This window comes from Chiloscyllium punctatum, chromosome 7, assembly GCF_047496795.1.
Source record: "Chiloscyllium punctatum isolate Juve2018m chromosome 7, sChiPun1.3, whole genome shotgun sequence".
Classification (NCBI taxonomy): Eukaryota; Metazoa; Chordata; class Chondrichthyes; order Orectolobiformes; family Hemiscylliidae; genus Chiloscyllium; species Chiloscyllium punctatum.
The window spans coordinates 59,718,086-59,745,579 of record NC_092745.1 but is presented as its reverse complement, the minus strand read 5'-3'; the positions used below and the strand labels follow the sequence as shown (position 1 = coordinate 59,745,579).

Genomic DNA, 27,494 nt, shown 5'->3' with positions numbered 1-27,494 from the left:
GGCTACTTTCCTCCTGGAATGAGAGGGAGAAAAGTCTAAGGGACAGCTGTCACTATTGGTGCAGGTCCTGAATGAATGTGCAGATACCATAGACGGCATGCAGGCTTAGTGGTACTAGAGGTTGGAGTGGGTGAGAGTGAGTGAGGAAGGAGGTTGCAGACAATAGTGAGATGGATAGACCACAAACCCTGGTGGGAATTGGGTGCAATAGCAGGGATAGAGTGAGTGTGAGATATCATAAAGAAGGTGGTGCCACTTATGTTGGCAGAGTGGACAAATAGATACCCACCACATTTAAACTTCACCATTGATATTATACCTTAAGAATGCCATTTTGTCCCCTACACTCCCGCTATGGATGCAACTGTAGATCTCCTAAATTTTTCCCCTCCGATGCTGTTCCACCTACCCACATTCACCTAGCGGTACCCTCCCCATCCCATCACCATACTTGTCCCTCCCTCTACACATGTCTCAGCTCTCCCCCTCCCTCCAGAGAGCAGAATCCCAACCTGTTCAGCCTTTGCTCAAATGATGATCCCTCCACACCACGGATCATCCCAGTGAACCTCCTCTCAACTGCCTCCAGTAAAATGTTGTTATCTTTCCTCAAATTAAGGAACCAAAATGACTCTCAGCACTCCAGATGTGCTCTCACCAGCACCTTGAACAGTTGCACAAAGACTTCCCTACTCTTATACTCCAACCCCGTTGAAATAATGGTCAACTTTCCACTAGCCTTCCTGATTACCTGCTATACCTGTGTGGTAGCTTTCTGTTTATGTACAAGTACCCCTTTGTGTTGCAGCTTTTTACAGTTTTTCTCCATTTAAATAATATTCTGTTCTTTTTTCTCCTTTCCAAAATGAACAACTTCACATTTTCCCACATATTACTCCATTTGCCAACTTTTCGCCCACTTACTTAACACAGTGTCAGTCAATGAGCGGGACTTTTTTTTAAAACAGCCAATTTTTAAAAAACTGCTGTCACCAATTAATTTAAATCAAAGCACAAAACATAACTGAAGAGGCTGTAAGGGCTTATTTTGTTCTGTCTTAATGCATTTGACAACTGGGAAACTATTAGCATGCATAACAACAATTATATGTAAAAATCAAATTACCTTTGCACAGTATATTCTTGCAATTAAATACTGGATCAAAAACACATCTCCTTTATAATAAAGTAGCTGATTGTCTCATTTGAAAGTGTCAAAATATTTCAAACTTACCTTTCAGAATGTTCTAGAATCTTTAATAAACTTCCCCCAACGGTCACAAACCCTCCAAAGAGGTTTACTTTGTGTTAAGGCTTATGAAAATCGCACCAGCACAGAAAAAGAAAGTGTAGAAAGAAATGTATTTTTCCTGGGATCCTCACAATTGTGATCCCCGACCTCAGATTAAACTTGATTGACTTTAAAGGCTAAATTCATCTTTCTTTTACAGACTGTTGAGTCACTGATAAAGGTGCAAATCAAACAAAACTGAGAAATCTTTAGTGCAGCTGCAAAAGTAAACAAGGGGCTGGCATGGTGGCTCAGTGGTTAATACTGCTGCCTCACAGGGACCTGGATTCGATTCTAGTCTTGGGCAACTGTGTGTGTGGAGCTTGTACATGGGTCCTTGGGTCAACATGGGTTTCCTCCCACAGATTAAAGATGTGCAGGTTAGGTGGATTGGCCATGCCAAATTGCCCCATAGTGCCCAGGGCTCTGTCGGTTGGGTTGATGAACCGTGATAAATGTGGAGCTACAGGGAGGGTTGGGGCTGGGTCTGGGTGGATGCTCTTCAGACCATCAGTGCTGATTTAATGGGCCAAGTGGCCACTTTTCACACTGTAAGGATTCTACGATAAATATATCTAACAATGAGCTTATTTAACGATGTGCACACACCCAACCAAATAACATGCGAGTCTTTTAATTTTTGAATCTTCCCCGCTATTAGTTAATTGCCTTTTCAGACAATTTTGTTTTTTATTTTACTTGATTGACAGTACTTCACTCACTCAGACTTTTGCAACAATTCTTGGCTGTTTTGTTTTCTGCCACCTTTCATTCTGGATGCTGATTTAACAAATAATGCTGAGATGTTAGGGTTGGGCAATTACTCTCAGCTTCCCTGAGCTATGAGAGCCATATAAACCCCAGCAGTGATTGGTAAGCAGGAATTTTTGCTAAAAACATCTGCGAGTGGCATACATAATGAGGATCAGGCTCAACTCCAATCCTTCTCCTGGCCAAATAACCCAGTAACCTTCAGCAGCTGGCCAAACATGTTAAATATAAGCAGTTGACTTATGGGATTACTTCAGCAGGTATCCCCATGGACCTAGATCACCTTAAAGAAAGAAAGACAGTGAATAGGAATAACAAAGAATCGTTTTCTTACACAGTTGCCTCTGAAGAATATCTGAATATTAAATATACCATTATATATAAAGGGAACTCACTTGCTTCACATTCCCTTCTCTGAGAGCTCCCTCCTGATTGGTTAAGTACAGCATTTGTTGAGGGCAATGATTGAAGAGAGTTCATTAGTTGACTGCTGAGAGACTCAATACTGGAACAAAGTTTCTTAAAGTTCACTGCCAACTCAGGATAATTCTGCTCCAAAAAAGATTGCTGTTTGCACAAAAGTTCCTCAATTTTTTTAATACACTGTTCTGTTTCAGGATTTGTTGAAATTAACTCGGATTTAGGTTGCATGAATGTACCCAAAGTCACATCCTGGGAATCTGAATGTTGACAATTGAATTCTTTCTCACATTCACTGCATTGGCTGCCTGCGATAGTCAAATGTTCTTTATCACTCTCAATCGTATCATGGCTGTTATTAATAGACCTGCCGTGCTTGCTGCTTAGATTGTCAGAATTGCTCGTTATCTTGTCGCCTCCAACTCCAGTCTGTTTTACTTCTTTGTTCCCTCTGTGAGACACACTAATTATATCATGACTGCAGTGCAATGATTGTGCATGCTCAGTCTCGACAGCTTTGCTGCACATCCTGATTGTAACATCTGTTGCTTTGTCACTTGTTTCAACTGTTGCCATAATATTTGCATCATGGACACTGATAGAGTCTGTGTTGACTCCAAGAGTTTGTGTCTCTTTTAATGTTGTGATTGTTACGTTCACAGTACAGTCTCCACAGCCCACTGACCGAGTGAATGGGCCGAGGTCAAGTCTGTCCATGTATTTTCCCTTTGCTTCACTTGGCTTTGGTTCAGGAGCCTCAACGTTGCTTTGTTGATTACTTGTCATATCGGATTCGGACTGGTCTTGTTGTTCATCTTGCTTTTCCAAATGCATAGCCTGGTCTCCTTGTGGTGTCTTTGGGTAGAGGCTAACCCTGATGTCATCAAGTGTTGCACCTTGGGAGTCAGACTTTCCTTCAGGAGTTCCGCCTTCAAACTGCTTCCCCAGTGTGGAGACAGTGGTTCTTAGTTCATTAATGGCAAGTTTCTTTGGGCTAGTGTGTGCCCCTCGTGCCAAGCCCACCTCCACTTCAGTAACCTGAATGCCCACATCCTTCATTCTGTGCTCATCACCTCCTACGGCAGACGAGGTCTGAAATAATTCATTGTGAGGAATAGGATCAAAGCTCTTGTTTTCACTTACTGCAAAAGTTGAAGCGAATTTATTTCGATAATCCAGGTCAGAAATTCTTTCATGTTTCAAACTGGCATTTGGCATCAATAATTCAGAGGATGGACTTTTACTTAAACATAACACTTGCCCTTCGGAGCCAATTGTTGTTATTGCTGAATGGCCTTGACTTCCTTTATTGATACACTCCGTTTTGTTGATATTACCATTGGCTTTTTCTTGTAACTTATAACTTGTATTCCGCACAGTGCTTTGTTGATTTTTTATTTGAATATGAAGCTGTTTATTCTTTTCCTGCAACATAAATATCTGTTTTTTAAGTTCAGAAATGTTTTTTACTTGCTCCTCCACCTTTTTGGATTTATCTTGGGAAATCCTAAATTGTTCTTGTATCTGAGAGCGCTGTGTTGGTGTCAGCTTCGACTGTGATGTTGCGTCAGCAGTGGTGGAGTTCTCCTGGACAGCTACGTCAGCCGACGTACTGAGGACATCACTATCCAGGCACTTTAATTTCTGCTGGAATGAGGAACGGCTTCCTTGCTGTTCTTCCAAACTCAGTTCCTTGAAATCAGTGGGCACGCTGGCTGCCCGAAGAAAAGGAGGTCTCCCCCAACTTGGAAATTTCTCATTCCCTTTCGATCGTGCCCTAGTGTCAGATATTGTCTTTACAGATCTGTAATCGTGCTTGTTGCATTCTGATAATACTGGGTCGACGTTACACGGGGAACGTATGAATACATTTTGAATGCCAGTCACTTTATATCCATTAGCATGTTCCCAGGAAGGAGGTGCCAACCACTTCTCCCTCTGATTTCTGCAGGGATGAGATTCAGCCGAGGGGAGCTGTGTAACAGGCATGCTGAAATTTCTTGGCAATGTGTTGCATTTTTGTTGCTTGGCTTTCTTGTGTATTTTAACTTTCCTGATGGTATTTCCTTTCTCTATGTCATCCACATACTTCAGAAAGTCTAGATCCAGGTGGAAACCATAAGGAGTTTCCACGGAATATGGGGATTCATTCTTTCTGTCTGCACTGGTGCACATGCCAGACAACTTGATGTTGGCTTCAAAACATTAAGAAAATTACTATTAAATAATAAGATTTGCATTTCACAAAGCATCCATGTAAATCCAGCTCATTAATTATATAATCCTAATCAAAGATCTGTTATATGATGCTGACACAGATGTAACAATTTGTATCCTCCTTTGAAACCATTTGCTGTTTTTAGAAGTCCAATAAAGTGAATCACACGAGTTAATATTTATTAATACTTCTATTTAATTTACAAGATTCAAATAACTTCAAAAATACATAATTGCCTTTATTGAGAGCTGACATTAGATTAAAATTTGCATTCAAATTTCTCCAAATTGTCACTGTTTTGGATTGTTAGGTTCCCCAAAAGCTCAAGGTGTAGGTCAGTCATTCAAAGCAAGGGAGGGAAATTGACCCCAATCATGTGTAATTACTTCAGGTTTGGATCATCAGAAAGCAATCAGGAACAGAAAACTGCAGGAGTTACATTGCTTTCCCTCATCAATGTCAACTATTAACTCAGTGCAGAGAGCATGTACATCCAGGAATATAAATCATGGAATGAACAAAATCCAAAAAGTACATTGAAACATCTCTATCAATCTGCCCTATCTTACAACTGTACCTTATGTGTCTAAATTATCTCAGCCTAGGTCCTGCTTAGACATACCAGAACCTAAACTTCTGTTGTGGTTCTATCAGCTCTGCACAATAATGGTGTAGAGTTATATTTATGCTGTTTCTCCAGGGACCTGTCCTTCTACCACTGAACTTATGGCTGAACAAAAAGTGTGTTGATGGCTGGTGTCAGGCAGTGAATACAGATGAGAACCAAGCTCAGTAGAGAAGGTACAGAAGGGAGTTGTAATAGCAAAAATCAGAGATAGATCTTGCAAAAAGCCCAACGTAAAAGGAATTCCTAAAGTCTTCTATATTAACACTAATAGTGAAAAAGGTGATAAAAAGAGCAAGGATAATGGGGACCAAAAACAATACTTACACTTAGAGGCAAGAGGCATGAGTGAGTTGTTAAGTTATTACTACACATCTGCCTTTGCCTGTGAGGCAGGTATTGACACCATGACATTGATAGAGGAGGAAATTCTCCAGAGCTGTCTAATAACATCTCAGAGCAGGTGGATTAGGAAATATTTTAAAATTAATCAGGAGATGGTATTGGATAAGCTGTTGAGAAGGCATGCAAATCAGATGAAATATACCCTCAGTTACAGTGCAAGTGGAAATTGCAGGGACACTGGCAATTATCTTTCAAGCTTCTCTGGGTTTTAGGTTGGTGCCAAAGGCCTGGAGAATGGTAGACATTACTCCCTTGTTCTAAAAAGGTAAAGTAGACAGGCCCAGAAATTACAACCCAGTCAATTTAACTTCAGTGATGGGGAAACTTCTAGAAACAATTATTTGGGATAGGATTAATGGTCACATGGAAAAAATTTGGATCAATTTGGTAGAGTCAGCATGGATTTGTTGAGGGAAATTATATCTTAATGAGTTGAGGTGTTTTTTGAAGAGGCAACATAGAATTGATGAAGGGTAGGCTGTTGATTATGGGGTACATAGATTAGTGAAAGATATTCAATACAGTCACATACAACAGATTTTTGAGGAAAATTATAGGTCACAGAATAAAAAGGATAAAAAAGCAAAGAGGATACAAAATTGGCTGAGAGGTGGGAAATAGAGAGTAATGATTAATGGATATTTTTTGGACTGAAAGAGGTTGGTGATGTAGTTCCTCATGGGTCAGTATTGGGGCCCTTACTTTTCCTACACATTAATGACCTGGATTCTGGTTTGAAGGGGATAATGACAGAAAATTTGGGAGAATGGTAAACTGTGAGGAAGATAGTGTAGAATTTAAAAAAAAAACATTGATGGATCAGTTGAGTGAGTGGACAGGTGGCAGATGAAATTCAATGTGGAGAAGTGTGAGGTGATGCTCTTTTGTGTGAAGAAGATGGAAAGATAGTATAAAATAGGAGGAATTATCCTATAGGAGCAGAGAAACCTTGGTGGATACGTTCATGAAACCTTAAAAGGTGGGAGGAAAATTGGAAAGAATTATCAGTAAAACATATAGTATTCTAGGTTTTGTAAATAGGAGCGGAGAATAAAACCAGGAAGGTTAGGCTGGACCTCTATAGGACACTGGTTAGACCCCAGCTGGTTTATTGTTTACAGTGCTGGGCACCACACTTTAGGAAGGATATGAACACAGAAGAAGTGCAGAAGAGGTTTAACAGAAGAGTAGAGATTTATTAGAAAAATAATTCCAGAAATGAGACACTTCAGACATGAGGGAGGATTGGAAAAGTTGGGACTGTTTTCCTTAGAAGTAGGTGAGAAGTTTTCAAAATCACCAGGTATCTGGACAGAGTGGATCAGGATAAACTATTCCCACTTGCAAATGACTGAGAACCAGAAGGCACAGTTTCAAAGTGCTCTGCACAAGAAGCAACTGTGAGGTGAGGAGAAAGCTTCCCCACACGAAGGGTAGTTAGAGCTGGACTGTACTGCCAGGAAGTGTGATACAGGCAGGTTTAATTGAAGCATTCAAGAGGGCAATTTAGTGACTTATATTGAAACAAGGTGCAAAATTACAGGGAAAAGACTGAAGTTAAAATGCTCAGAGAGCCGACACAGGAATGAACTGAATAACCTCCTGCGCTATAATTGTTCTGTAATTGAGACAATCTCAACACAAACTCTTTCTTCAGTCGATCAGTCATTTCATTTTTGAAGAAATTAATCAATCTAGCATGCACTGTTTCTGCAAAGCATTGTGCTACTACCCATTCCCTCAGATCAGTTACTATTCAGACATTAGTTAAAGTTGAATTTCTGTGTTGTGCATCTGCACTCTCAGTCCAAGTTAACTGACAAGCTTACACCCATAGTACCTGGTATTCTGAGCGATTTAAAGAGAGTATCATAAGTTGCCTAATCGTCTACCACTTTCTAGGATCTAAACATATCAACGTCCCACATCTGCCTGTGTCGAGCTACCAAATCTGACTGGACGATAGCAGTGCTCAGTATCACTGGGTTAGGGTGGGCAGGTGGGAGAGAGGAGACAAAATTCAGAGGATTTCTGTTCCTTAATGCTAACTAATGATGGAAACCAGATTAGTACCCGGAGAGTGTAAGATCTAAATGTAGCTCCAAAAGTTCACATTCACTCTGTTTGGATTTATGAAAGAGTATTGACATTCATAGTTCCTCGCCAATCAACTGCATCAGGAGATGAGAAGGAAAAGAAAGAAGTTGGTACCAAAATAAAAGATCCAAGCCATGTTTCCCACCCCCAAGTCTGTACAACACTACAGGTGCAGTTACCCACTCAGAGGGCAATGCCCTTGAAACCAATTTCATTAAGAAGTAATATTCCTACCTGGATGAAGTGTGGATTGAAGTATCTGTGACATTCTATTCCTTTGTTAGTAAACCAAACCACGATAAAGCGATAAATCAAACTGACTGAGCTGCAAACGGAAATGGAAAAATAACATTAAATTCTTAAATTTTACATGTTTAGCTTAAGCAAACATTGCTCAATATTTTGTGTACCATCAGTAACAGTACATGTTACTGATTCACTGCACATGTTGCAATTTGCTACTACCTGATACTGCACTGGGCCTTGAGGTACAAAGTCCATTGGTAGCTAAACTGATGAAGCAGTTAGTACACAAAATCAGAAACTTGAGATTTATTGACAAAATTACAATAGATTTCTTTTCAAAAACATCTATGCCAATGTAAAAAAAAAATTGACATGAGCAAATCACTTGGTCATGTTTCTATTCAGAGTTCCAATTTCAACAAAGTATGGAAATAACAATGTATGATGTAATTGCCTGTGGGTAGCCAAAACCAGAAGTTAAGGTGAAAGTCAGTGATGGGGAAACTATTGGATGCAATGCTGAGGGATAACATTAACCTGCACTCAGAAAGGCATGGATTAATCACAGCCAGCTTGGTTTTATTAATGGTCACATTTGACAATTTGATTGAATTTTTTAAAGAGGTGACCAGGTGTGCAGATGAGGACATGCATTTGACGTAGTCCACTTGGACTCAAGCAAGGTTTGTGATAAGGTCTTGCGTGGGAGAGTGATAGCGAGGGTAAAAACACACAAACTCCAAGGAAACTGGGCTAATTGGATCCAGAATTGGCAGAGTGTCAGGAAGCGGAGGGTGATATCGAGGGGTGTTTTGCAACTGGAAGCCTGTGTCCAGTGGAGTTCCACAGGGATCAGTGCTTGGGGCCTTTGCTGTTTGTGGCATATATAGGGTTTTAGAGGGTTGATCAGTAAGTTCATGGACGATACGAAAATTGATGGGGTGGTAAATAGTGAGGAGGGTGACCTTCGATTACATGAGGATATAGACAGACTGGTCAGACAGGCTGATTAATGGCAAATAGAATTCAATCTGGATAAGTGTGAGATTATACACTTGGGCAGGTCAAACAAGGCTAGGGAATATATGATGAAAGGAGGACTCTGTAACAGTCTGAGGATCAGAGGGACCTTGGTGTGCATGCCCACTAGTCTCTTAAGGTATCAGGACAGGTAGATAATGTGGTTATGAAGACATGTGGGTTATTTGTCTTTATTAGTTGAGACGTAGATTTTAAAATCAAGCAGGTTATACTGAAACTGTATAAATGTTGCTTAGGCCACAGCTACAGTGTTGTGTATAGTTCAGGAATCCACATTATTGGAGGGATGTGACAGCAATGGACAGGGTGCAGGGGAGATTTACCAGGATGCTGCCTGGGTTGGAGAGTTTTAGTTATGAAGAGAGATTGGACAGACTTGAGTTGCTTTCCTTACAGCAGAGGAGATTGAGAGGGGGCATGACTGAGATGTATAAAACCAACAGGGCCATTGACAGGGTAAATAGGAAGATATTTCCTAGTTGGAAGAGGGATCAATAACCAGGAGATTTCGATTTAAGGTAAGGGGCAAAAGGTTTAGAGGGGATATGAAGAAAAGCTTCTTCATCCAGAGGGTGGAGGGAATCAGGTACTCCCTGCCTGTAAGGATAGTAGAGGCAGAAACCCTCATAATATTTAAGACATACTTAGTTGTGCCCTTGTAATGACAGGACAATAAAGGCTATTGGACAAGTGCTGGAAAATGGGAGAAGAGTAGTGGTTGTTTTTGATTGGCACCGACTTGAGTGACTGAAGAGCCTTCTCTGTGCTGTATGTTATGGACCAGGCCAGACCTCCCCTCAAAACATTTCAAGAAAGTGACCTGGACCCTAACTTTTCTCGTTGCTTTGAGCAGGTGTAGAGTGGATATTCCAGCAGTGATACAGCTGGCCCAACCACTGTTTTTTTAAAAAAAAACAGAATTTATTGACAAGATTACTGAATGAAACACAATGATATAGATTAACTTAACTAATCCGAAAGTCCAACAGACTATACCAATTTACAACAATCCCATAAACAACCCTTGATAAAGAAGGTAAAATCAAATACAGGGTCTTACAGGACAGAGAGAGCTGGCAGCATGAAACACCCTTGTCCATGTAGCTTTTTTTGGATTTGAAGCTAACAACTGTCCAGCAGCTCTGAACAGCCAGATTGCTAAAAAAAAAACAAACCAAATCAGAGAAAAATTGAGCTGGGAGAACTGGCCACTCCCTTTTCATTGTGCAAGTGTTTTTTTTTAAACTTGAAAGCTTTGCCTGAGGCAGTATCTCTTAGCTATAATCAAATTGGCCCTAATGCCTATCCAAGCCAGACTTTTTGGAATCACTGCTTTTACAACCGCTCTGGGAAAAACAAAACCTAAGGACAACATAACCTTATTAAAAGAGCAGCATCATTACATGCAGACACCTATGACTACGATTCTATGACTAAATAAAGACATGTTTTGCAAAACATCAAATGAAATCCCTTCCTCCCAATGTGTTCTGCCTGAATATAGGTACTGTACATTGAAATTTGCACAAAGCACTATATATTTCTAAATAGTTAATGCCCTAAAACACAATAAAGCTTGCTTTGGATTTGTTGAGCAGCTTTGGTGTGTGATGACAACAAAATCCATTTCCTAAATATTCAAAGAAGTGCTTGAAACACAAAGGGACTGTGGGAATATTTGTCCCAGAAAGACCTTAAAGTGTCTGCAAAATATAAATCACATGCACGACCAATGGCAGAAACGTTGCCCCCGTATACAGGAGAGACAGTGTCTGTGAGTTTATGTTCCTCCAATCAGCAACTTTTTCTCCTTGCAGCCCCTCCAATCACAGCTTCCCTATCTTATGTCCTGGCTGTTCCATGAGTAACAGAATCTATGATTGGTGGAGCAATCAAGGCAGGAGGAATGGGAACAATGACTGGGGAGCTGTTGTGGTTGGTCCTGCAGCATGAAGGCTGGTTAATTGGGATGTGATGGCCTAGTGGTATTATTACTAGACCTTGTAATTTGGAGACCCAGATATTATTCTGGGGACTTGGGTTCAAATCCCCTTTATAACAGATAGTGGGATTTGAGTTCAGTAAAAACTTGGCATTAAAAAAGTCTAGTGGTGACTTTGAAACTATTGTCAAATATTGAAAAACCCATCTGATTCAGTGATACCCTTAAGGGAAGGAAACTACCACCTTTACCTGGTCTGGCGTACATGTGACTCTAGACCCACAATGTGGTGGAGTCTCAATGCCTTCTGGGTAATTAAGGATGGGTAATGAATGCTGGTGACAACCATTTTCATCCCCATTGTAAACTTGCTAATTGAATGTTTTGCTCCTGACATTGGGAATCTCCTTACTGCCAATACTACCCCTATTTTCCCAACTTCCCTGCTAATACCCACATTGTTCAGTGGCTGGGAAGTTTCTTCACTCTAGTGTTAATATTTCCTATGTACCTTGTGGCAGTTTGGCATGGCTAAAGGTTCAAAGGCAAAACTCACTGAAGAAAATGACTGTTTTAATGTTGCATGCACCATGTGAATGGTAGGGATTATGTCTCCGGAAACTACAACAGAAATAATTCACAAGATCTTTTGTATGATGGGGCTTCTGGCTCACCAGCAAAAACATAGATGTAGCCATTAGAGGGAGGACCTGCAGCACACTTTCAAGAGGAAGTCTCACCTCAAATCTGCTGCCTGACCTCCACAGGGAGCATGGGCCACAGGTGGAACTACACTCCCTGGACTCACATACTGGGAACCCAGGGCAAAGTTAACTCCAGGAGGCCCATGCTCAGAACAGAACAGTGGGGCATGAGGGCAGATCTTTGGGGTTGGGCAAAAGGCCTTCAGGGGAGGGAGTATCCAAGCAAGCAGTTGGGGGGGGGGGGTGGTGGGTGAGCCTTGGTAAGTGGATATTTAAATCAAGAAAGGGGGCCACAAGGGAAGTATCCCAGCACCCTCTTTGCTGCAAGGGGTGTAGAGCAGGCCTACCTTCTGGACTTTGGACCCCTCCCTGAACTTGCCAGCCTTAAAATGGCAGCTAGGTGGGCAAAACCTCTTAAGTAGTCAATATGGAATGGGCAGGTCACCTGGCCTCTGTGGAATCTCTGATTGGTCAGAAGCTAGTGGTCAAGTGTGGAAGCGCCATCTGGTGGACATTTGAGGCCTTGCGGCCTCTACTCCAGCAGCAAGGGCTCATTCATTTCAGATATATATGAAAATGCAGGAAACTACAACAGACTTACTGTGGGTGGTGTTTTGTATGTCAGTCTATTTTATTGATAAAACTTATGCTCATTGTTTCTCTCAATTTTGCACACTTCCTCCTTGTTCCTTCCTTGTTGTATTGAGAGTAACATGATTGTACCATCTCCTACTCAGATGTATTCTTTTCCGAGGAACTCAAAACTGTCCTTTTTTTTAAAGTGTCATCAGTCTTGGTTTCATCCCCAATTTACAGACTCAATGTCTTATGTTTGATTCATCTCATCTCCTCTCCTGGTATTTTGGTGATATCCTATACTCTGGATTTTAGCTCAATTGACAGTGGGAGTTATGGGTCCAGGGAAAAAAAAATTGCAAACCAACTTAAATAAGACTATGTTTATTTCCATGCCTACTTACATATAAATATTACATTTTTTAAACATCACACTCCAAAAGAATTAGGACCATAATCTAACCATGGCTGGCCTTCTGCCTCAGCTCCAACGTTCTGCCCTCTCCCTATCCCTTAATTATCTGAGAAACCAAAAAAACCTATTAACCTCAGTCATAAAAATATGAAATGATGGATCATTCATGCCCCTTGGTTCTTCAATATCTCTTGCTCTGCTGTCTCTTTTTCACTTGGATCACTATCTGTTGACCCACACTGTAAAGTGCACGTACTGACCTCATTTGAAGTAAGAGCTGGGAGGCCCCCATGGTTAAATCATCTGGGATCATTCATTTTTTTTAAGATTCACAAATGAAGAAAGGCTGCTTGGGTCTGCTGTCCAAAAAAAGGTTCCTATCAGAGGCTCAGAAACATTGAGGGAAGAAAATAATTTGAACTGTGACTGTTTTTTGTCAAACCTGTCACTGGAAACAAATAATTAACTAAACTTAAATACCATGTTGACTAGCAGTGCCTTTGATCAAAGGACTAACCTCTTGGTCAGGGACATAGAGCAGTGACTCTGTAACAACACATTGTTTGTGTTATTGACAGTACTAAACCTACTAACTGTTAACCAACTCCATGAGTAACCATTGGTCTTGTGCTCATGAGCTTGCACTGTTCCAAGTGTTGCGTTTAATGGTTGTCACAGAATGATTGAAGTACCTTTGGGTACAGATGTCATCACCGTCATTGGCAATCACTTGTTAACAATTATGATGTTGCCCTAGGATACTCCAGTGTCACTGACTATGTGTGCTGTGGCTCCTTGTATGGCTGATGAACCTGATCCTAGTGCTATATCTCCCACCACACCTTTGGCAAAGTGATCCTTGGTTTTGAGACTGTTGGCATTCCTGTCTCCAGCTCCTTTTGCATACTTCCTCATCCCAAAGGATGTTCTCAAAAGAATTGTATCTCTTTATGCAGGAGTTTCCTCCACATTGAATCAGGGTCTCCCATGGCTTTGACAGCTCTGGAAGGAAGTCTTCAAGGAGTATTTGAAAAACTTCCTTTATCCTCCTCTTGTTCACGCTCCTTCCATGAGCTGGGTGAAGGAGATTTAATTTGTCAGTCAAACCTCAGGCTTCCTAAACATTTGGCCAGTCCAGCAGAGTTGGTTTCAGATGATCATGGTTAGTGCTGTTAGCTGCTTCAAGGATGTTGATGGTAGTACACTATCCTCCCAGCTGATGCAGAGAATCTAGCTCAAAAAGCATTGATGACAGGTTCTTCAGGTGACATCTACCTAGAACAGGTTTTGGAGCCATATAGAAGAGTTGAAAGGGTGATTGTTTATCACAAGGATCTTGGTATCAGCACACATGTCATGATTGTCAATAACTCCTATGCCTAGTTGTCTGAAGCTGATGTATGCAGATTGGATGCGATGTTGAATATTTGTATGGATGTCAGCCTTAGATGAGGTACCTCATCAAACAGGGAAAATGTCCACTTTTGGGAGGATTTCTCCATTGATCTGAATGGAGGATGAACTGGAACTTGACCTAGGATGGGTTGATAAAGGATTTGAGTCTTCTTCACATTGAAACTGAGACCAAATCTTCAATATGTTTCCACATTGATATTAAGTGAGGCTTGAAGATTCTCTTCTGACAGAGCAGAGATGACAATGTGATCTGCATGCTGAAGTTCCACCAGTGTAGGTTTCCTCTTCGATTTCAATTCATTGAGATTGAAAGGTTTTTATCTACCACCGGGAAACTTGTTCTTCACAAGATGAAGAATGGTGATGGTGAACATGGCGAACAGGTAGTGGGGGAGGGTGTGGGATGCAATAACATTTTCCTGCTTGATCCCTGTCTTGACATCAAAGGTGTCTGTCATATTACTCTTGGAGAAGACCATTGCTGACATCTTGTTGTGGAGAAGGCAATGGAAGTTGATGTTTTCACTGGAATGCCAGCCTTTGACAGGATCTTCTATAGCACTTTCTGATTGACTGAGTAAAAAGCCTTGGTCAGCTCGATGAAGCCTTTGTGGAGAAATTGATGTTTCCCCTGGCATTTCTCTTGGAGTTGCTGAGCAGTGGAGATCATGTCTAAAATCATGTCTAAAAGTTCCACAGTTTAGTTGGAAGCCAGACTGACTGTCAGGAAAGATTTCCAGCAAGATCCGGGCAATGATCTTCCCCACAATGAAGTTTAGGGAGATTCTCAGTAGTTTCCACAGTCCATTTTGGCTCCTTTCATGAAGATGATGGTGATAGCAGCATCCCTGAGATCTCTAAGAATTTCTTCTTTGTCCCAGATATTCTGGAACTGTTGATGATGGAGATGGCAGGTGCCAGCTCTGATCCCACAAATCTCTACTGGAACTCCTACAACTTTTCCATTTGTCATGTCCCTAATGGAGGCTTCAGCATCTGCCACACCAGGTGGGAGTCCAAGATCATCTTTGATGGAGAATTGAGAAATTTTGTCGAACATGTTCTCATTGATGATTGTACTGGATTTTGGGAGTTCTTTGATGCATTTTCTCCATTGGAGGCTGATGATTTCTCTGTCACTCAAAAGGGTTCTATCCATACATTGCATGAGTTTGAGGCCAAGCTGTTTGGTCCATATATTGTCTTGGTGGTAATGAAGAAACCCAGGGTGTTGTGCTTGACAGATGGAGTTTAAGCACCTTGGCTTTCTCAGTCCACCGTTAGTTTTTTATTTCCTTGTTCTTTTTTGTAATTCTGCCTTTGCTGTTTGATCAGTTCTTCTCTCTGCCTTGCTAGTGATGCCATATTTCCAGGTACAGAGAATTTTCCTCTTCTGGTTGAGGAGTTCTTGGATGAAGTGGTCATTCTCGTTGAACCTGTGTTGCTGTTTCCTGGTCTTTTAGCCAATGGTTACTTCACAATGTGAGAAGATGGCTGTCTTCAGCTCTTTCCAGATTTCCTCCACTCCATTAAAACAAATTCTTTGGAGATTTTGGTGGAGACATTGTTGGAAGTTTGCTTGTCTGCTGGGCTCTTGAAACTGCTCAATGTTGAGATTGTCTCTGAACTGCTTCTTCATCTTCAGCTACTTCTGGTAGCACTTGCTGGCTACAGATGAGGTGCTGGCCTAATGGTATGATCATTAGACTATTAATCCAGAGAGCTAGATAATATCCAAGGGACCCAGGTTCAATCCCTGTATTGGTGGAATTTGAAGTCTACTTTTTAAAAAAAAATCTGAAATTAAGAGTCTAACTGCAATTTACTGGGAAAATCCCATTTGGTTCACTAATGGCCTCTTGGGAAGAAAATTGCCATCCTTACCTGATCTAGCCTACATGTGATTCCAGACTCACAGCAATGTGTTTGATTTTTAAACTGCCCTCTGGGCAATTAGGGATGTGCAATAAATACTGATCTAGCCAACAGCACCCTTACCCTGTAAATGAATAATTTTTAATAAAAAATGAGCTGGTGGTCTGTTTGCACTAGTCATTGTTTTGGTAATGGAGGAGATCTTTAAATCTCCAGAAGAAACAATGACATAGTCAAATCAGGGTGCCAGGGCTTTAAGTGTTGATGCAGCCAAGAAGTCTTAAACTTGCCTTTTCGGCAGAGCAGTGTGTTGGTTGATAACTGGCAGATGTTCTGCAGATTCAGTGAGCACCAGAATCCCAGAGTGTTGCAATTCCTGACTCCGTCCTTTCCATTGGTCCTGTGGTCACAAGCATACACTGTTCCAAGTGAGGTGTTTAATGGCTATCACAGATCGATTTCAATAACTTTGCACGCAAAGGTAGAGCTTATATCTTACCGGCGAGTCAGCTAATACACTAAAGGACACAACTGCATTTCTCCAACATTCTCCTAATCTCTCCCAATTAATTAACATATATTCGAGATTCTCTGTGATTGCAGAATGTGGGAACTTCTGGATACTGGTGTGATCAAAGGCAAGTACAAGTGAGACACACAAGAGGACCCAGAAGGCAGAAAATTAGGAGTCTCAGCCTTTGCAATTGTCTTACAGTATTGAAGTTTTCTCAGCTAGCTTGGAGGAGACCAAGGGCTGCAGTTTGCCTGAACTGACTGACCATAGCATTGTGGTCCAGGAAGCCATTCAGGGGTGGGGGTGAGTCAGGACGAATGCAGTGATAGAACTGCACAATATAATGATGGGATTGACAATGTTCTCTGCAGCAAACAGCAAGAGTCAGATGGCTGTATTGTCTGCCCAGTGCCAGTGTTCAGGCAAGCTGCTCTGGGCCAGAGAAGAATTTTCAGTTAGAAAGGCAGGATCCAATGGTTGTTGTACATGTCTGATGTACTTGACTTCAGGCATCTTCAGTCACATCTTTCTCTTTGCTCAGTTTCAGGTTTAGCTAATTCATTTTCTCTAACAGTTAAACTAAGTTTGGATTGTGGTCTGAGAGGGCTTCTTCTACTGGGTCTTCTCATTCTTAGTCTAGCAGGACACCCACAATAGCTTCCACTCCAGGAAGATCACTGGCTACCTTGTGTTGTTGGTATTGATACTCTTCCAACCCTGTGGAAATACCAAATGGGATGTGCCACCATCTTTAATTCCCAAAAGGTGTCAAGATGTTGCTTTCATACAGTTTCACTAACCAAGAACAATTCTCAGGGCAGGAGCGTCCTTCATTTACCAGGAACAATCCTGAAGGCAGGAATACCCTTTGCCTTAGCAGGACATGGCAAAATTACCTCAATTTTTGGCATGGGATAGTGAGATTTATTTTCAAACTTTATTGAGATCCTTTAGATACTGAGATCTTTCCACTGTACTATGCTGCTAAGCCAGTTTCTATCTAAAACTGCTGATCACTTGATGAGCTCCTTCTGCAGTCATTGTCAAGCTATTTATCACCTTTTGACATGAAAACATTAGCCTGCCTTTCTGGTGTAGTGATTCATTGGAATAAAAAAAAGAAAAGAAAAAAAAACAAAAAAATTTCGGCTGACATTTCTCTGGCAGCCATCTATATAGACTTGTTGGTTTGCTTTTCGCTGAGCTCCTGTGTGTAAAGTGATTCAGTTTCTTGCAGTTAGAGCATGGCTTTTCCCATGCTGGATATGCTTTCCTTGCTAAAAGCCAATGCTGCAGATGCTGAAAGTCTGAGACAAAAATAGAAATTGTTGGAAAAGCTCAGCATCTGTGGAGAGAATTCAGAGTTATCCTTTTGGATCTAGTGATCCTTTTCCTCAGAACTGTACATTTTCAATAAGTGTGAAAAGCAAACAGTAGTTATGTCCATTATTAACAATATTCTTAACGTAATTATAGATTGTTAGTCACTCAGGCCCAAGCACCGATCCCACAGCAAGGCATGGAAAATGCACATCCAATTTAACTCTCCTAGTAATTAAAGACTGCAGACTTCATTCAATAGCTGGCTCTTTTACAGCTCTGCAAATCCACACATTTCAGTTATTTTTAATCAACCTGTTCAGAAATGTTATGTCATTACCTCTGGGGCATGTGGGGTTTGAAGTCAGGCCTCCTAAATCAGAGGTAGAGACATAACCACTGCACTACAACAGCACTCAATCCAGCCATTTCAAGTTGCACAAATGGCACCTACATTGCAGCTAGAAGTCACATAACTATAGCACATAACTGAGGGTACCGTCCTTGCCTCTAGGTCAAAATATCCTGGTTCAAGTCTCTTCCATGACAGATGTGACATAACCTGTCTGAATAGGTGGATTAAAACATGAGGTGCTTTTATGCTGGTGTGGATTTATGCATTTTTCCCGTCATAATATCCTATATCATTTTCCCATTCTATGCTAAATTTCCCACAGGAATATTTACAGTGAACTTGTATGGTACAGTGGTAGTGTATCTGCCTTGAAGACAGGGCTCAAGTCCCATCTGTCTGGGAGGTGTGTCATAACAGATTCATTTGAAATACATGTACATTAGCAATTTTTATTTAAACCTCAATTTGTTTTTGCAGGATTGCTAAACAGAGTGGCCTAGAGACCAGTGCATAATTCACTGTGACTCTAGTTTACAATATGTGAAGGTAGCTTTAAAACTGGTAATGAGTGCAAACAATTCAAAATACAATTGAGTTCCTTGAAACATACACCAAACTTAATAGTGGAGATGGAGCAAAGTGCATTATGCAAGAATTTGAAACTATGGATGGTCCACAGAAATAAAAATAGCACCATCTAAATTAGAGGATGTTTGTGGCTAACTTCATGCTGATTAGGCAGCAAGGCAGCTGATAGATGTTTGCAGCATGATCAGATATATGATATTCTTGATGACGCAATAGTTGTTGTACCAGTACAAACCACGTTAATGCAGTTTACCTCAGTGCTCATTATTATAAAATAATGAATCAGACAACAACTTGTAGGCTTGCAGAAACTATTCTGCTTTTTGTTAAGTAGATGGTGGTGCAGTAACAGGGTTGTATGCAGACTCCTACCCAGGGCCTACTCGCTCCCATGTGCTTTCCTCCTTTGTTTTACTTTTGCTCCTGCTCTTGTGTTTTATTTTCCTTTACTTCATTTCTTCTCTTCTATGGTGGGTTGGCAGCAGCAGCAAGAGTGGGCCGCATGCGGAGTGCTGGATGCGGCTGCTCCCGGCGATAGGAGACAGCAGCAACAAGGACATTTTGGGGCAGCAGCAACAAAGCTCCACCAGCGATCGGAACAGTGGCACTAATGGCAGCAGACTCTGCAAGATGGCGGCACTAGCAAGGTGCCATCTGCCGCTGAAGCAGGACTCGTGGCCCAGTGGTGGCTTGGCCTGGCAGCGGAGTCAGCAATCCTTGGTGGGGGTGGGGGGGTGGGGGGGTAGGGGGGGGGGGGGGGTGTTCAGCAGCATCTGTGAAGTGGGCCCGGGGAGGTGGGGGGAATGGCGCCTTAAGTGAGGTGACGCGGAGAGGCTGAACAGGCTGGAACTGTTTTCCCTGGAGTGTCGGAGGCTGAGGGATGACCTTATAGTGGTTTACAAAATTATGAGGGGCATGGATCGGGTAAATGGGCAAAATCTTAGTCCAGAACTAGAGGGCATAGGTTTAGGGGGAGAGGGGAAAGATATAAAAGAGACCTATGGGGCAACTTTTTCACGCAGAGGGTGGTATGGGTATGGAATGAGCTGCCAGAGGATATGGCAGAGGCTGGTACAATTGCAACATTTAAAAGGCATTTGGATGGGTATATGAATAGGAAGGGTTTGGAGGGATATGGGCCGGGTGCTGGCAGGTGGGACTAAATTGGGTTGGGATATCTGGTCGGCATGGACGGATTGGACCGAAGGGTTTGTTTCCATGCTGTAGATCTCTATGACTCTGACGCCCATGTTGGTGGGTCCGGTGGAGGTGGCAGAAGGCAGTGGTTGGTTCCCCTAATGCTAGTTGTCAGTATGGACTGGGTTGGAAAGTCTGATATTTTGAACATTTTACTTTTTTATTTTTCTAATTTATTCCTATGACCTGTAACGCTGGACTGTTTACTTATAGAGTCATAGAGTTGTACAGCACGGAAACAAATTCTTCAGTCCAACTCATCCATGCTGATCCGGTATCCTGAATTAATCTAGTCCCATTTGCCCATACTTGGCTCATATCCCTCCAAACCCTTCTTATTCATGTACCCATCTAGATGCCTTTTAAATGTTGTAATTGTACCAGCCTCCACCACTTCCTCTGGCAGCTCATTCCATCCACACACCACCCTCTTCTTTTTTTTTGTTTTCTAAGAATTCCTAAGTATCTGTACCTGGGTACTTTTGTACCTTAGATGGCAATGTAATGCGGCGACTGTAAACTTTCCACTGTACTCATTTCAGTACATGTGACAATAAAGCTAATTCAGTTCAAACATTCAACACATTTAACTGTGTGCTTCATCAATGTTTCACTGAGGGAACCTGCAGTCATACATATGGAAAGGTGTGAATTTTCAGCACTTAAATGTCAGCTATCCTCTAAATATGTCCCCACCCGAAAAAAGGTCTTGTTCATGAAAGCATTAGCAATCTTTATTTTTCCCTTTGTGGTTTTTCTTTGCAGTGTTATATACATGGATGGCCTAGAAACCAGTCTTTACTTCACGGTGACTCCAGTTTACATAAGTGAGGAGACACCCAGCAATCAGTACAAAAACTTCAAAAGTTTACTCTCACTTTGAAATCTCTGTTCGAATTGAGCCCAGGCTGGGGACTTGCTAGTTTTTCTTATTTTGTTCTGTTCAACATTTGGGCAGGCACAGTGGTTAGCACTGCTGCCTCACAATGCCAGGGATGTGGGTTTGATTCCACCCTTGGGTGACTGTCTGTGTGGAGTTGTCCCTGTGTCTATGTGGGAGTGACTGTCTGTGTGGGTTTTCTCTGTGTGCTTCCCCTTCCTCCCACAGTCCAAAACGGGCAGGTTGGGTGGACTAGCCATGCTAAATTGCCTATAGTGTCCAGGGACGTGCAAGCTAGGTGGTTTAGCCATGGGAAATGCAGAGTTACAGGGATAGGGTAAATGGATGGGATGCTGTTCCGAGGGTCAGTGTAGACTTTTTGGGCCTAATGGTCTCCTTGCACACTGTGGGGATTGTATTCTATGATTCCATTGTAACCCAATGCGAACAAACTGAATGCAGTTGGAATGGGCTCAATGCACAAAACTACACCTAATTTAGTAATGTCATTCAACCATGGGGATGCTCATGGGAATTGTGGGAAATGATAAAATGAAACAGAAGGATGTTCTGTTGAGCCTATTATTTTAAGATGGATTATTTGGACAGAAGAGGGAGCTTTATTCTGTAATTATCCTGGACTATAATTGATCTATGATTGCTACAACTATCTTAAACCTATCATTAACAAAGCTTTGGACAAGGATTAGGACTTAAACATGGAGTTAGTTCAGATTTGTTTTGATGGCTTTTCTCTTCATTGTTACTGTCGCTTCCTGTGCTACCAAAATTACCTTTTTATTTTGTGGAACAATGTGCACATTAAGTAAGGGCTGAAGATCAAGTCCCTTGCACACAAATGATATGATATTCTCCTCCCTGAAGATGGTGAGGAGAAAGTGGGGAGAAAGACAATAACTGAGTGGGTTGGTCCTGGGGAAATACTGACTGCCTTCTTGCTACCTCACCAATTAAGTTCTAAATGAGAAATCCCAGGATGACCTTCTCAACTTGCCATTAATTAAGGCCCTTGAGTGCTCAATTAAAGAACACTTAAGGGCTCAGCTCCCCACCAGCCTGATTACCCATCTTTGGGGGCAGATGAGAGAAGAGGTTGTTTTCCCAACGGGAAAGCCAGGCCAATCTTCTTACTGGTTGTTATCTGTGGGGAGATAGTGCCCCAATATATATAGCTAATAGAGATCAGGCATGGGGAGAAGGCAAAGAGATGTCCACTCCTTTCCCCTGTATTCAAGTTCTGAGCACACATCTCCCCTTAGCTCCCATCCTCCAAGGCCCAGAAGAAAATAACTACTCACTTTTTGATCCCCTAACATCTGGGTCTCCAACAGTGATCGATGACATAGAAGATGTCGAGATGTCGGCTGCTGATTGGTCAGCAGCTTTTGGCAGAGCTAGACTTCACTATTGAGGTTTATGTTCACCAAGGATGTGACTGGTTAACTCTGAAGTGGCAGGTAAACTCTCATTGGCTGCAGTAGTCACCCTTGAAGATGTCTGCCCTCGTACTCAGATCGTGAAACACCCAATCTAGATGTTACATTTTACAATCTTTGTCTAGTACCTAAAGACATCAGACAGTAAATCTCAGTCTGTCCTTCAACTTATAATTTTGTTCATCTGTAAACCCATACAAGAAAAATGTTTCCAAATGATTGACAGTCCATTAACACAAAGTTACAAGTGAAATGTAACATCCTGATATAGAGTCACAGAGTTATACAGCACAGAAACAGACCCTTCAGTCCAACTTGTCTGCATTGACCAGACATCCCAATCTGACCTAGTCCCATTTGTAAACATTTGGTCTATGTCCCTCTTAACCCTTCCTATTCATACACCCATCCAGATAAATCTTAATGTTGTAACTGTATCTGTCTCCACTATTTTCTCTGGCAGCCCATTCCTTTCACATACCACCCTCTGCTTGGAAAAGTCACCCCTCAGGTCCTTTTAAATCTTTGCTCTCTCACCTTAACTTCCACAACGTTGACTTACACAAATACACAAGCATGTTCTAAACACTCCCAAACGGTTTTAGATTTCACATAACGATATATAATTGGTTTTAAATTATTCCTTCACAATTTGCTATGATATAATCGGTTTTACAACGGAACAGAAAATAGTTTGTTCAGTTCACTAACACAGCTGTGCGAGAGAATTTATTTTGGAGGTTTAGAGCACATAGATTCCTAATCTTCACTCATTTCAAGGGTGATTGAATCCTTAGCTTGATAGGTATTTAGAGTTTTCTTTTCATGTGCAGAATTCCCTAGCTGTTCAAAGTTGAATTTTCCTTATCGGATTCTCAACTGTAACAATTCAAAGAGCTTCAGAAGAGAATGACAATGGGACTTAGAGGATAAAAAATGATTCAAGGTTTTGGTGGAGGAGGTGGAAAGCAGGAGAGATGTCTTGACCCTTACGGGGACAGGAAGCCCTGCAGACACATGATCCCCAGACAATGGGACCAGAAAGCTGTTGAGGTAAACACTGGGAGTCAAGCCACAAGGACCTGCATGCAGTGCTGCTGGAATTCAATCTCCTGACATAAGTGGCCATGGTCAGTGAATATATCTTCAATTGGTATAGTTTTACGACACCCCATCACTCACTTACTAACAATCAGGGCTCATACGCCACATTCATACTGTTACAGGCAGGGGAGATATAACAGTCATCTTCCCCCTTTCTCTACCTCTTCACTAACTGAAGACAAATACGTTTTAACGGAAAATTGTTTTAACACTTTTTTATACCAAGTGCTGGAGGTGTCAAGGTGGACAAATGAAAGATTTTCTCAAGTTTTAAAAACAAAGAAAAATGTTTACTTATTTCATGGGATATTTCCCCATTCCTAATTGCCATTGAACTGACTGGTTAACAAGGCTGGATTACATGTGGGCCAGACTAAGTAAGGATAGGAGATTTCTTTCCCTGAAGAACATTAGAGAAGTAGATGGGGTTTTATGACAAGTATTGATAGTTTTCATCATTATTGAAATGCTTTATATTCTAGATTTGACTTCATGTGATTTGATTTATTATTGTCCCCTTGACTGAGATACAGTGAATGGTATTGCTTTGTATACTATTTGGACAAATCATACTTGATGGAAGTACATCAGGTTAATAAAGCAGAAAGCAGAACATAATGTTACAGTTACAGAGAAAGAACAGCAGCCTATGATTCCAGAGCATTAGCCTGGGCTGTTAGTCCAATTTGATATTACCACTACAACACCATAACCATCTACAGATTCAACACATCGACAACCCCACCCACAGACACTCAGAGATGCACATTATCTCTAGAAGCTATTAGATTGCAAAATGTGGTCTACAGTCAGGTCTTAAACATTTTGTCATAATTGCCTTTCCCAGAAATGAAGTCTTGAAAGGTTGCAGGCCTGTGATTCCTTTTTGGTTCACTTAGGAATAGAGGCTGGAGGTTTAAGAAGAAGAATTTATTGTTGTCTCTTGCTTGTAGTCATAGTTACTTTTGTTCACCTCCTCTTGTGGTGCAATCAAACCCAATAGCAAAAACCTGCTTTTGTTTCTCAAGTAGAGATGTAAAGGCCAACCTTAATTCCTTGCCTATTGATTGCTCTTTGGTCAGGTCTTTTTCATTCACTGGTCTTTTTCTCTTGCTGTTTACAAATGTACCATGAGCATGGTTGTAAGCATTCTTGTCCATTGTCATCACAAATGATTTCTGATGACTAGGCCATTGTCAATGAGGTCAGAGTTTCACTCAATTACATACTATTGTGATAGAATATGGTTTTTAATCACTCAATCCATGGAATTCAAATTCGAAGTCAGAACATCTGGCAGTACTTACAAAATGGTTTCTTTATTTGGAAAGGAACAACTATTAAGCACAGGAAGGATCTGTTGTATGTTAATGGCTTCTCAAAGATAAACCTGCTAGGCCATTTGCATTTTGATGATTTGTCTAGACACCAAGATTTGCTCCAGAACATATGGTTTTATGGATATTGTCATGGAAGAAAAAGGTCACTTGATCTCTCAACTCCATGTTTTTAAAGTAAAAAAGTGTCCATTTTGAATTTATACTCCATCATTCATCTTTCCTGAGCATAGTAATATACCTCACCATGGTTAGTGTGACTACATGTTTCACAGCCCGAACAGACCAACTTCCATTCAAACATGAAAGCCATACCAAGAAAACAGATTGTACCACCCTCATTAACATACTTCCCTCTCTCTTGCCAAACTGGAGGCAGCAAGAGCTAGCTGGAGAGATGGTCAGGTGCTACATTAATGGAGGCTAATGTACTGGACCCCACTGTAGCTGAGAAAGGAGCTGAAAAAAATTGCAGATGATGGTCAGCTCATCCCTAATCCCCGTTCATGTTTCACCTTTGCCTTATGCTACACTGTTCTATTTTGCACGCTGCAGAGGATAAGTCTGCAACTATTACATTCCTCATCCCCATTCTTATCTTCATGCCACAACTTTACCGTGTAACTTTCTCATTTCATAGTGAAACCTAGCCAGGCAGTGAAGTTGCTGCAGGAGGATAAGTGGGAATCCCAAAATCTCCCTTTAACAGTCAATGACACTACCATCACAGAATCTCCTATAGGCAACACTCTGGTAGTTACAGTGGAACTGAACCTGAACTTGAGCAACCTTGTAAATACTATGGCGACAAGAACTGGATCTAAGGCTCCCGAATTCCCAAAGCCCATCCATCATCTACAGAAGTCAGGATTGTGATGGAATACACATTCATCGATGACATTGGTCCTTGCCAAGCTTTGAGATTGCTGTTGTGATTGCAACAATAGAGAGAGAGATCACAATGACAGTGTCCTGATTGAAGAACAAATGTCTGAAAAAACATTGGAGCTGGTGAATCACCACCTTCCCTTTTATCAATGTGGTGTCTAGCAAAGAGCTTCCTACACCTCATCCTCCATCCTCTTTCAACACAGAGTCCTGCTCTGTGTGACCTCTGCGCATACTCTAAGTCATGCTGTTTTCCACAAGGAATGCTAATTTGCTACATTAATTTCAGAGGAAGCTCCCAGCTAAAAAATTATTCAGCACCTTCCACACGACGTAGTGTAGACTTTTGGAATTTTAGTCAATTACATAATGTGTAGAGCAAAGTAATAATGAGATGAAATCAACTGCAAATCAGGTTTAAGTGATATGATGATCACTTTAAAATGCAATGGTGCAGAGGGTCTTTCTCCTGTTGAAGTGGTGTTCCTCTGAGTAAAAGGAGACAGTGAAGTCTGCAGATGCTGGAGATCAGAGTTGAGAGTGTGTTGCTGGAAAAGCACAGCAGGTCAGGCAGCATCCGAGGAGCAGGAAAATCCATGTTTCAGGCCAGAGCACTTCATCAGGAATGAGGCTGGGACCCTCGGGGTTGAGAGATAAATGGGAGGGGAGGTGGGGCCAGGGGAAGGCAGATGAGAGTGCCATAGGTGGGAAGGAAGATTGCCAGGTGGAACAGGTCATGAGGGTGGTGCTGAGCTGGAAGGTTGGAACTGGGGTAAGGTGGTGGGGGGGGAAATGAGGAAACTGGTGAGGTCCACATTGATGCCCTGGGGTTGAAGGGTTCCAAGGCAGAAGATAAGGTGTTCTTCCTCCAGGTATTGGGTGGTGAGGGAGTGGTGATGGAGGAGGCCCAGGACTTGCATGTTCTCGGCAGAGTGGGAGGGGGAGTTTAAATGTTCAGCCACAGGGCGATGGGGTTGATTGGTGTGGGTGTCCAGGAGATGTTCCCTAAAGTACTCTGCGAGAAAGCGTCCAGTCTCCCCAATGTAAAGGAGACCACATCAGGAGCAACGGATACAATAAATGACATGTGTGGAAATGCAGGTGAAACTTTGATGGATGTGGAAGGCTCCTTTGGAGTCTTGGACGGAGGTGAGGGAGGAGGTGTGGGTGCAGGTTTTGCAATTCCTGCGGTGGCAGGGGAAGGTGCCAGGAGGGGAGGGTGGGTTGTTGGGGGGCGTGGACCTGACCAGGTAGTCACAGAGGGAACATTATTTGCGGAATGTGGATAGGGGTGAGGAGGGAAATATATCCCTGGTGGTGGGGTCTGTTTGTTGGTGGCGGAAATGTTGGCGGATAATGCGATTTATGTGGGGGCTGGTGGGGTGGATGGTGAGGACCGGGGGGTTCTGTCCTTGTTGTTGTTGGAGGGGTGGGGTGCGAGGGCGGGGATGTGGGACGTGGATGAGATGTGTTGGAGGACATCTTCAATCACTAGGGAGGGGAAAGTTTGGTCTGTAAAGAAGGAGGCCATCTGGTGTGTTCTGTGGTGTGTTCCACAGAACCATTCACTCATGTGCTTACACATTTACTATCATCCCATCAGGCACAATTTGCCCAAACATGCATGCACACTCGAAAAATGGAGCTATAATGGCACTCGTAGCCAGAATATTCACAAAATAAGTTGCAGTTTCTTATCCCAGATCTCAAGTGAGTCTTATCACACTGCTACCTGCAAGCAATTGCACAATATATGAATAAATAATTGAGTTTTTAAGTTCTATTAGAGTTTGCAAAGGAATGTAGGTGTCA

At 41.8% G+C, this 27,494-nt stretch overlaps 1 protein-coding gene across 3 annotated transcripts in view; it reads right to left on the bottom strand.

Annotated features, from left to right (window-relative positions):
• The window catches only part of LOC140479693 (KN motif and ankyrin repeat domain-containing protein 4-like), a 79,998-nt gene that overhangs the window by 21,690 nt on the left and 30,814 nt on the right, over nucleotides 1-27,494 (bottom strand). For 2 of the 3 annotated variants that reach the window (XM_072573709.1, XM_072573708.1), the window contains 2 exons: nucleotides 8,062-8,152; nucleotides 2,458-4,677 (listed from right to left, as the gene is read on the bottom strand). In XM_072573709.1, coding sequence (XP_072429810.1) covers nucleotides 2,458-4,677; nucleotides 8,062-8,095 — 2,254 coding nt within the window. In that variant the 5' untranslated portion in view covers nucleotides 8,096-8,152. Of the gene's footprint in view, nucleotides 1-2,457; nucleotides 4,678-8,061; nucleotides 8,153-10,174; nucleotides 10,259-27,494 lie in introns of those variants that run through there. The other variant, XM_072573712.1, reaches the window with a different exon arrangement.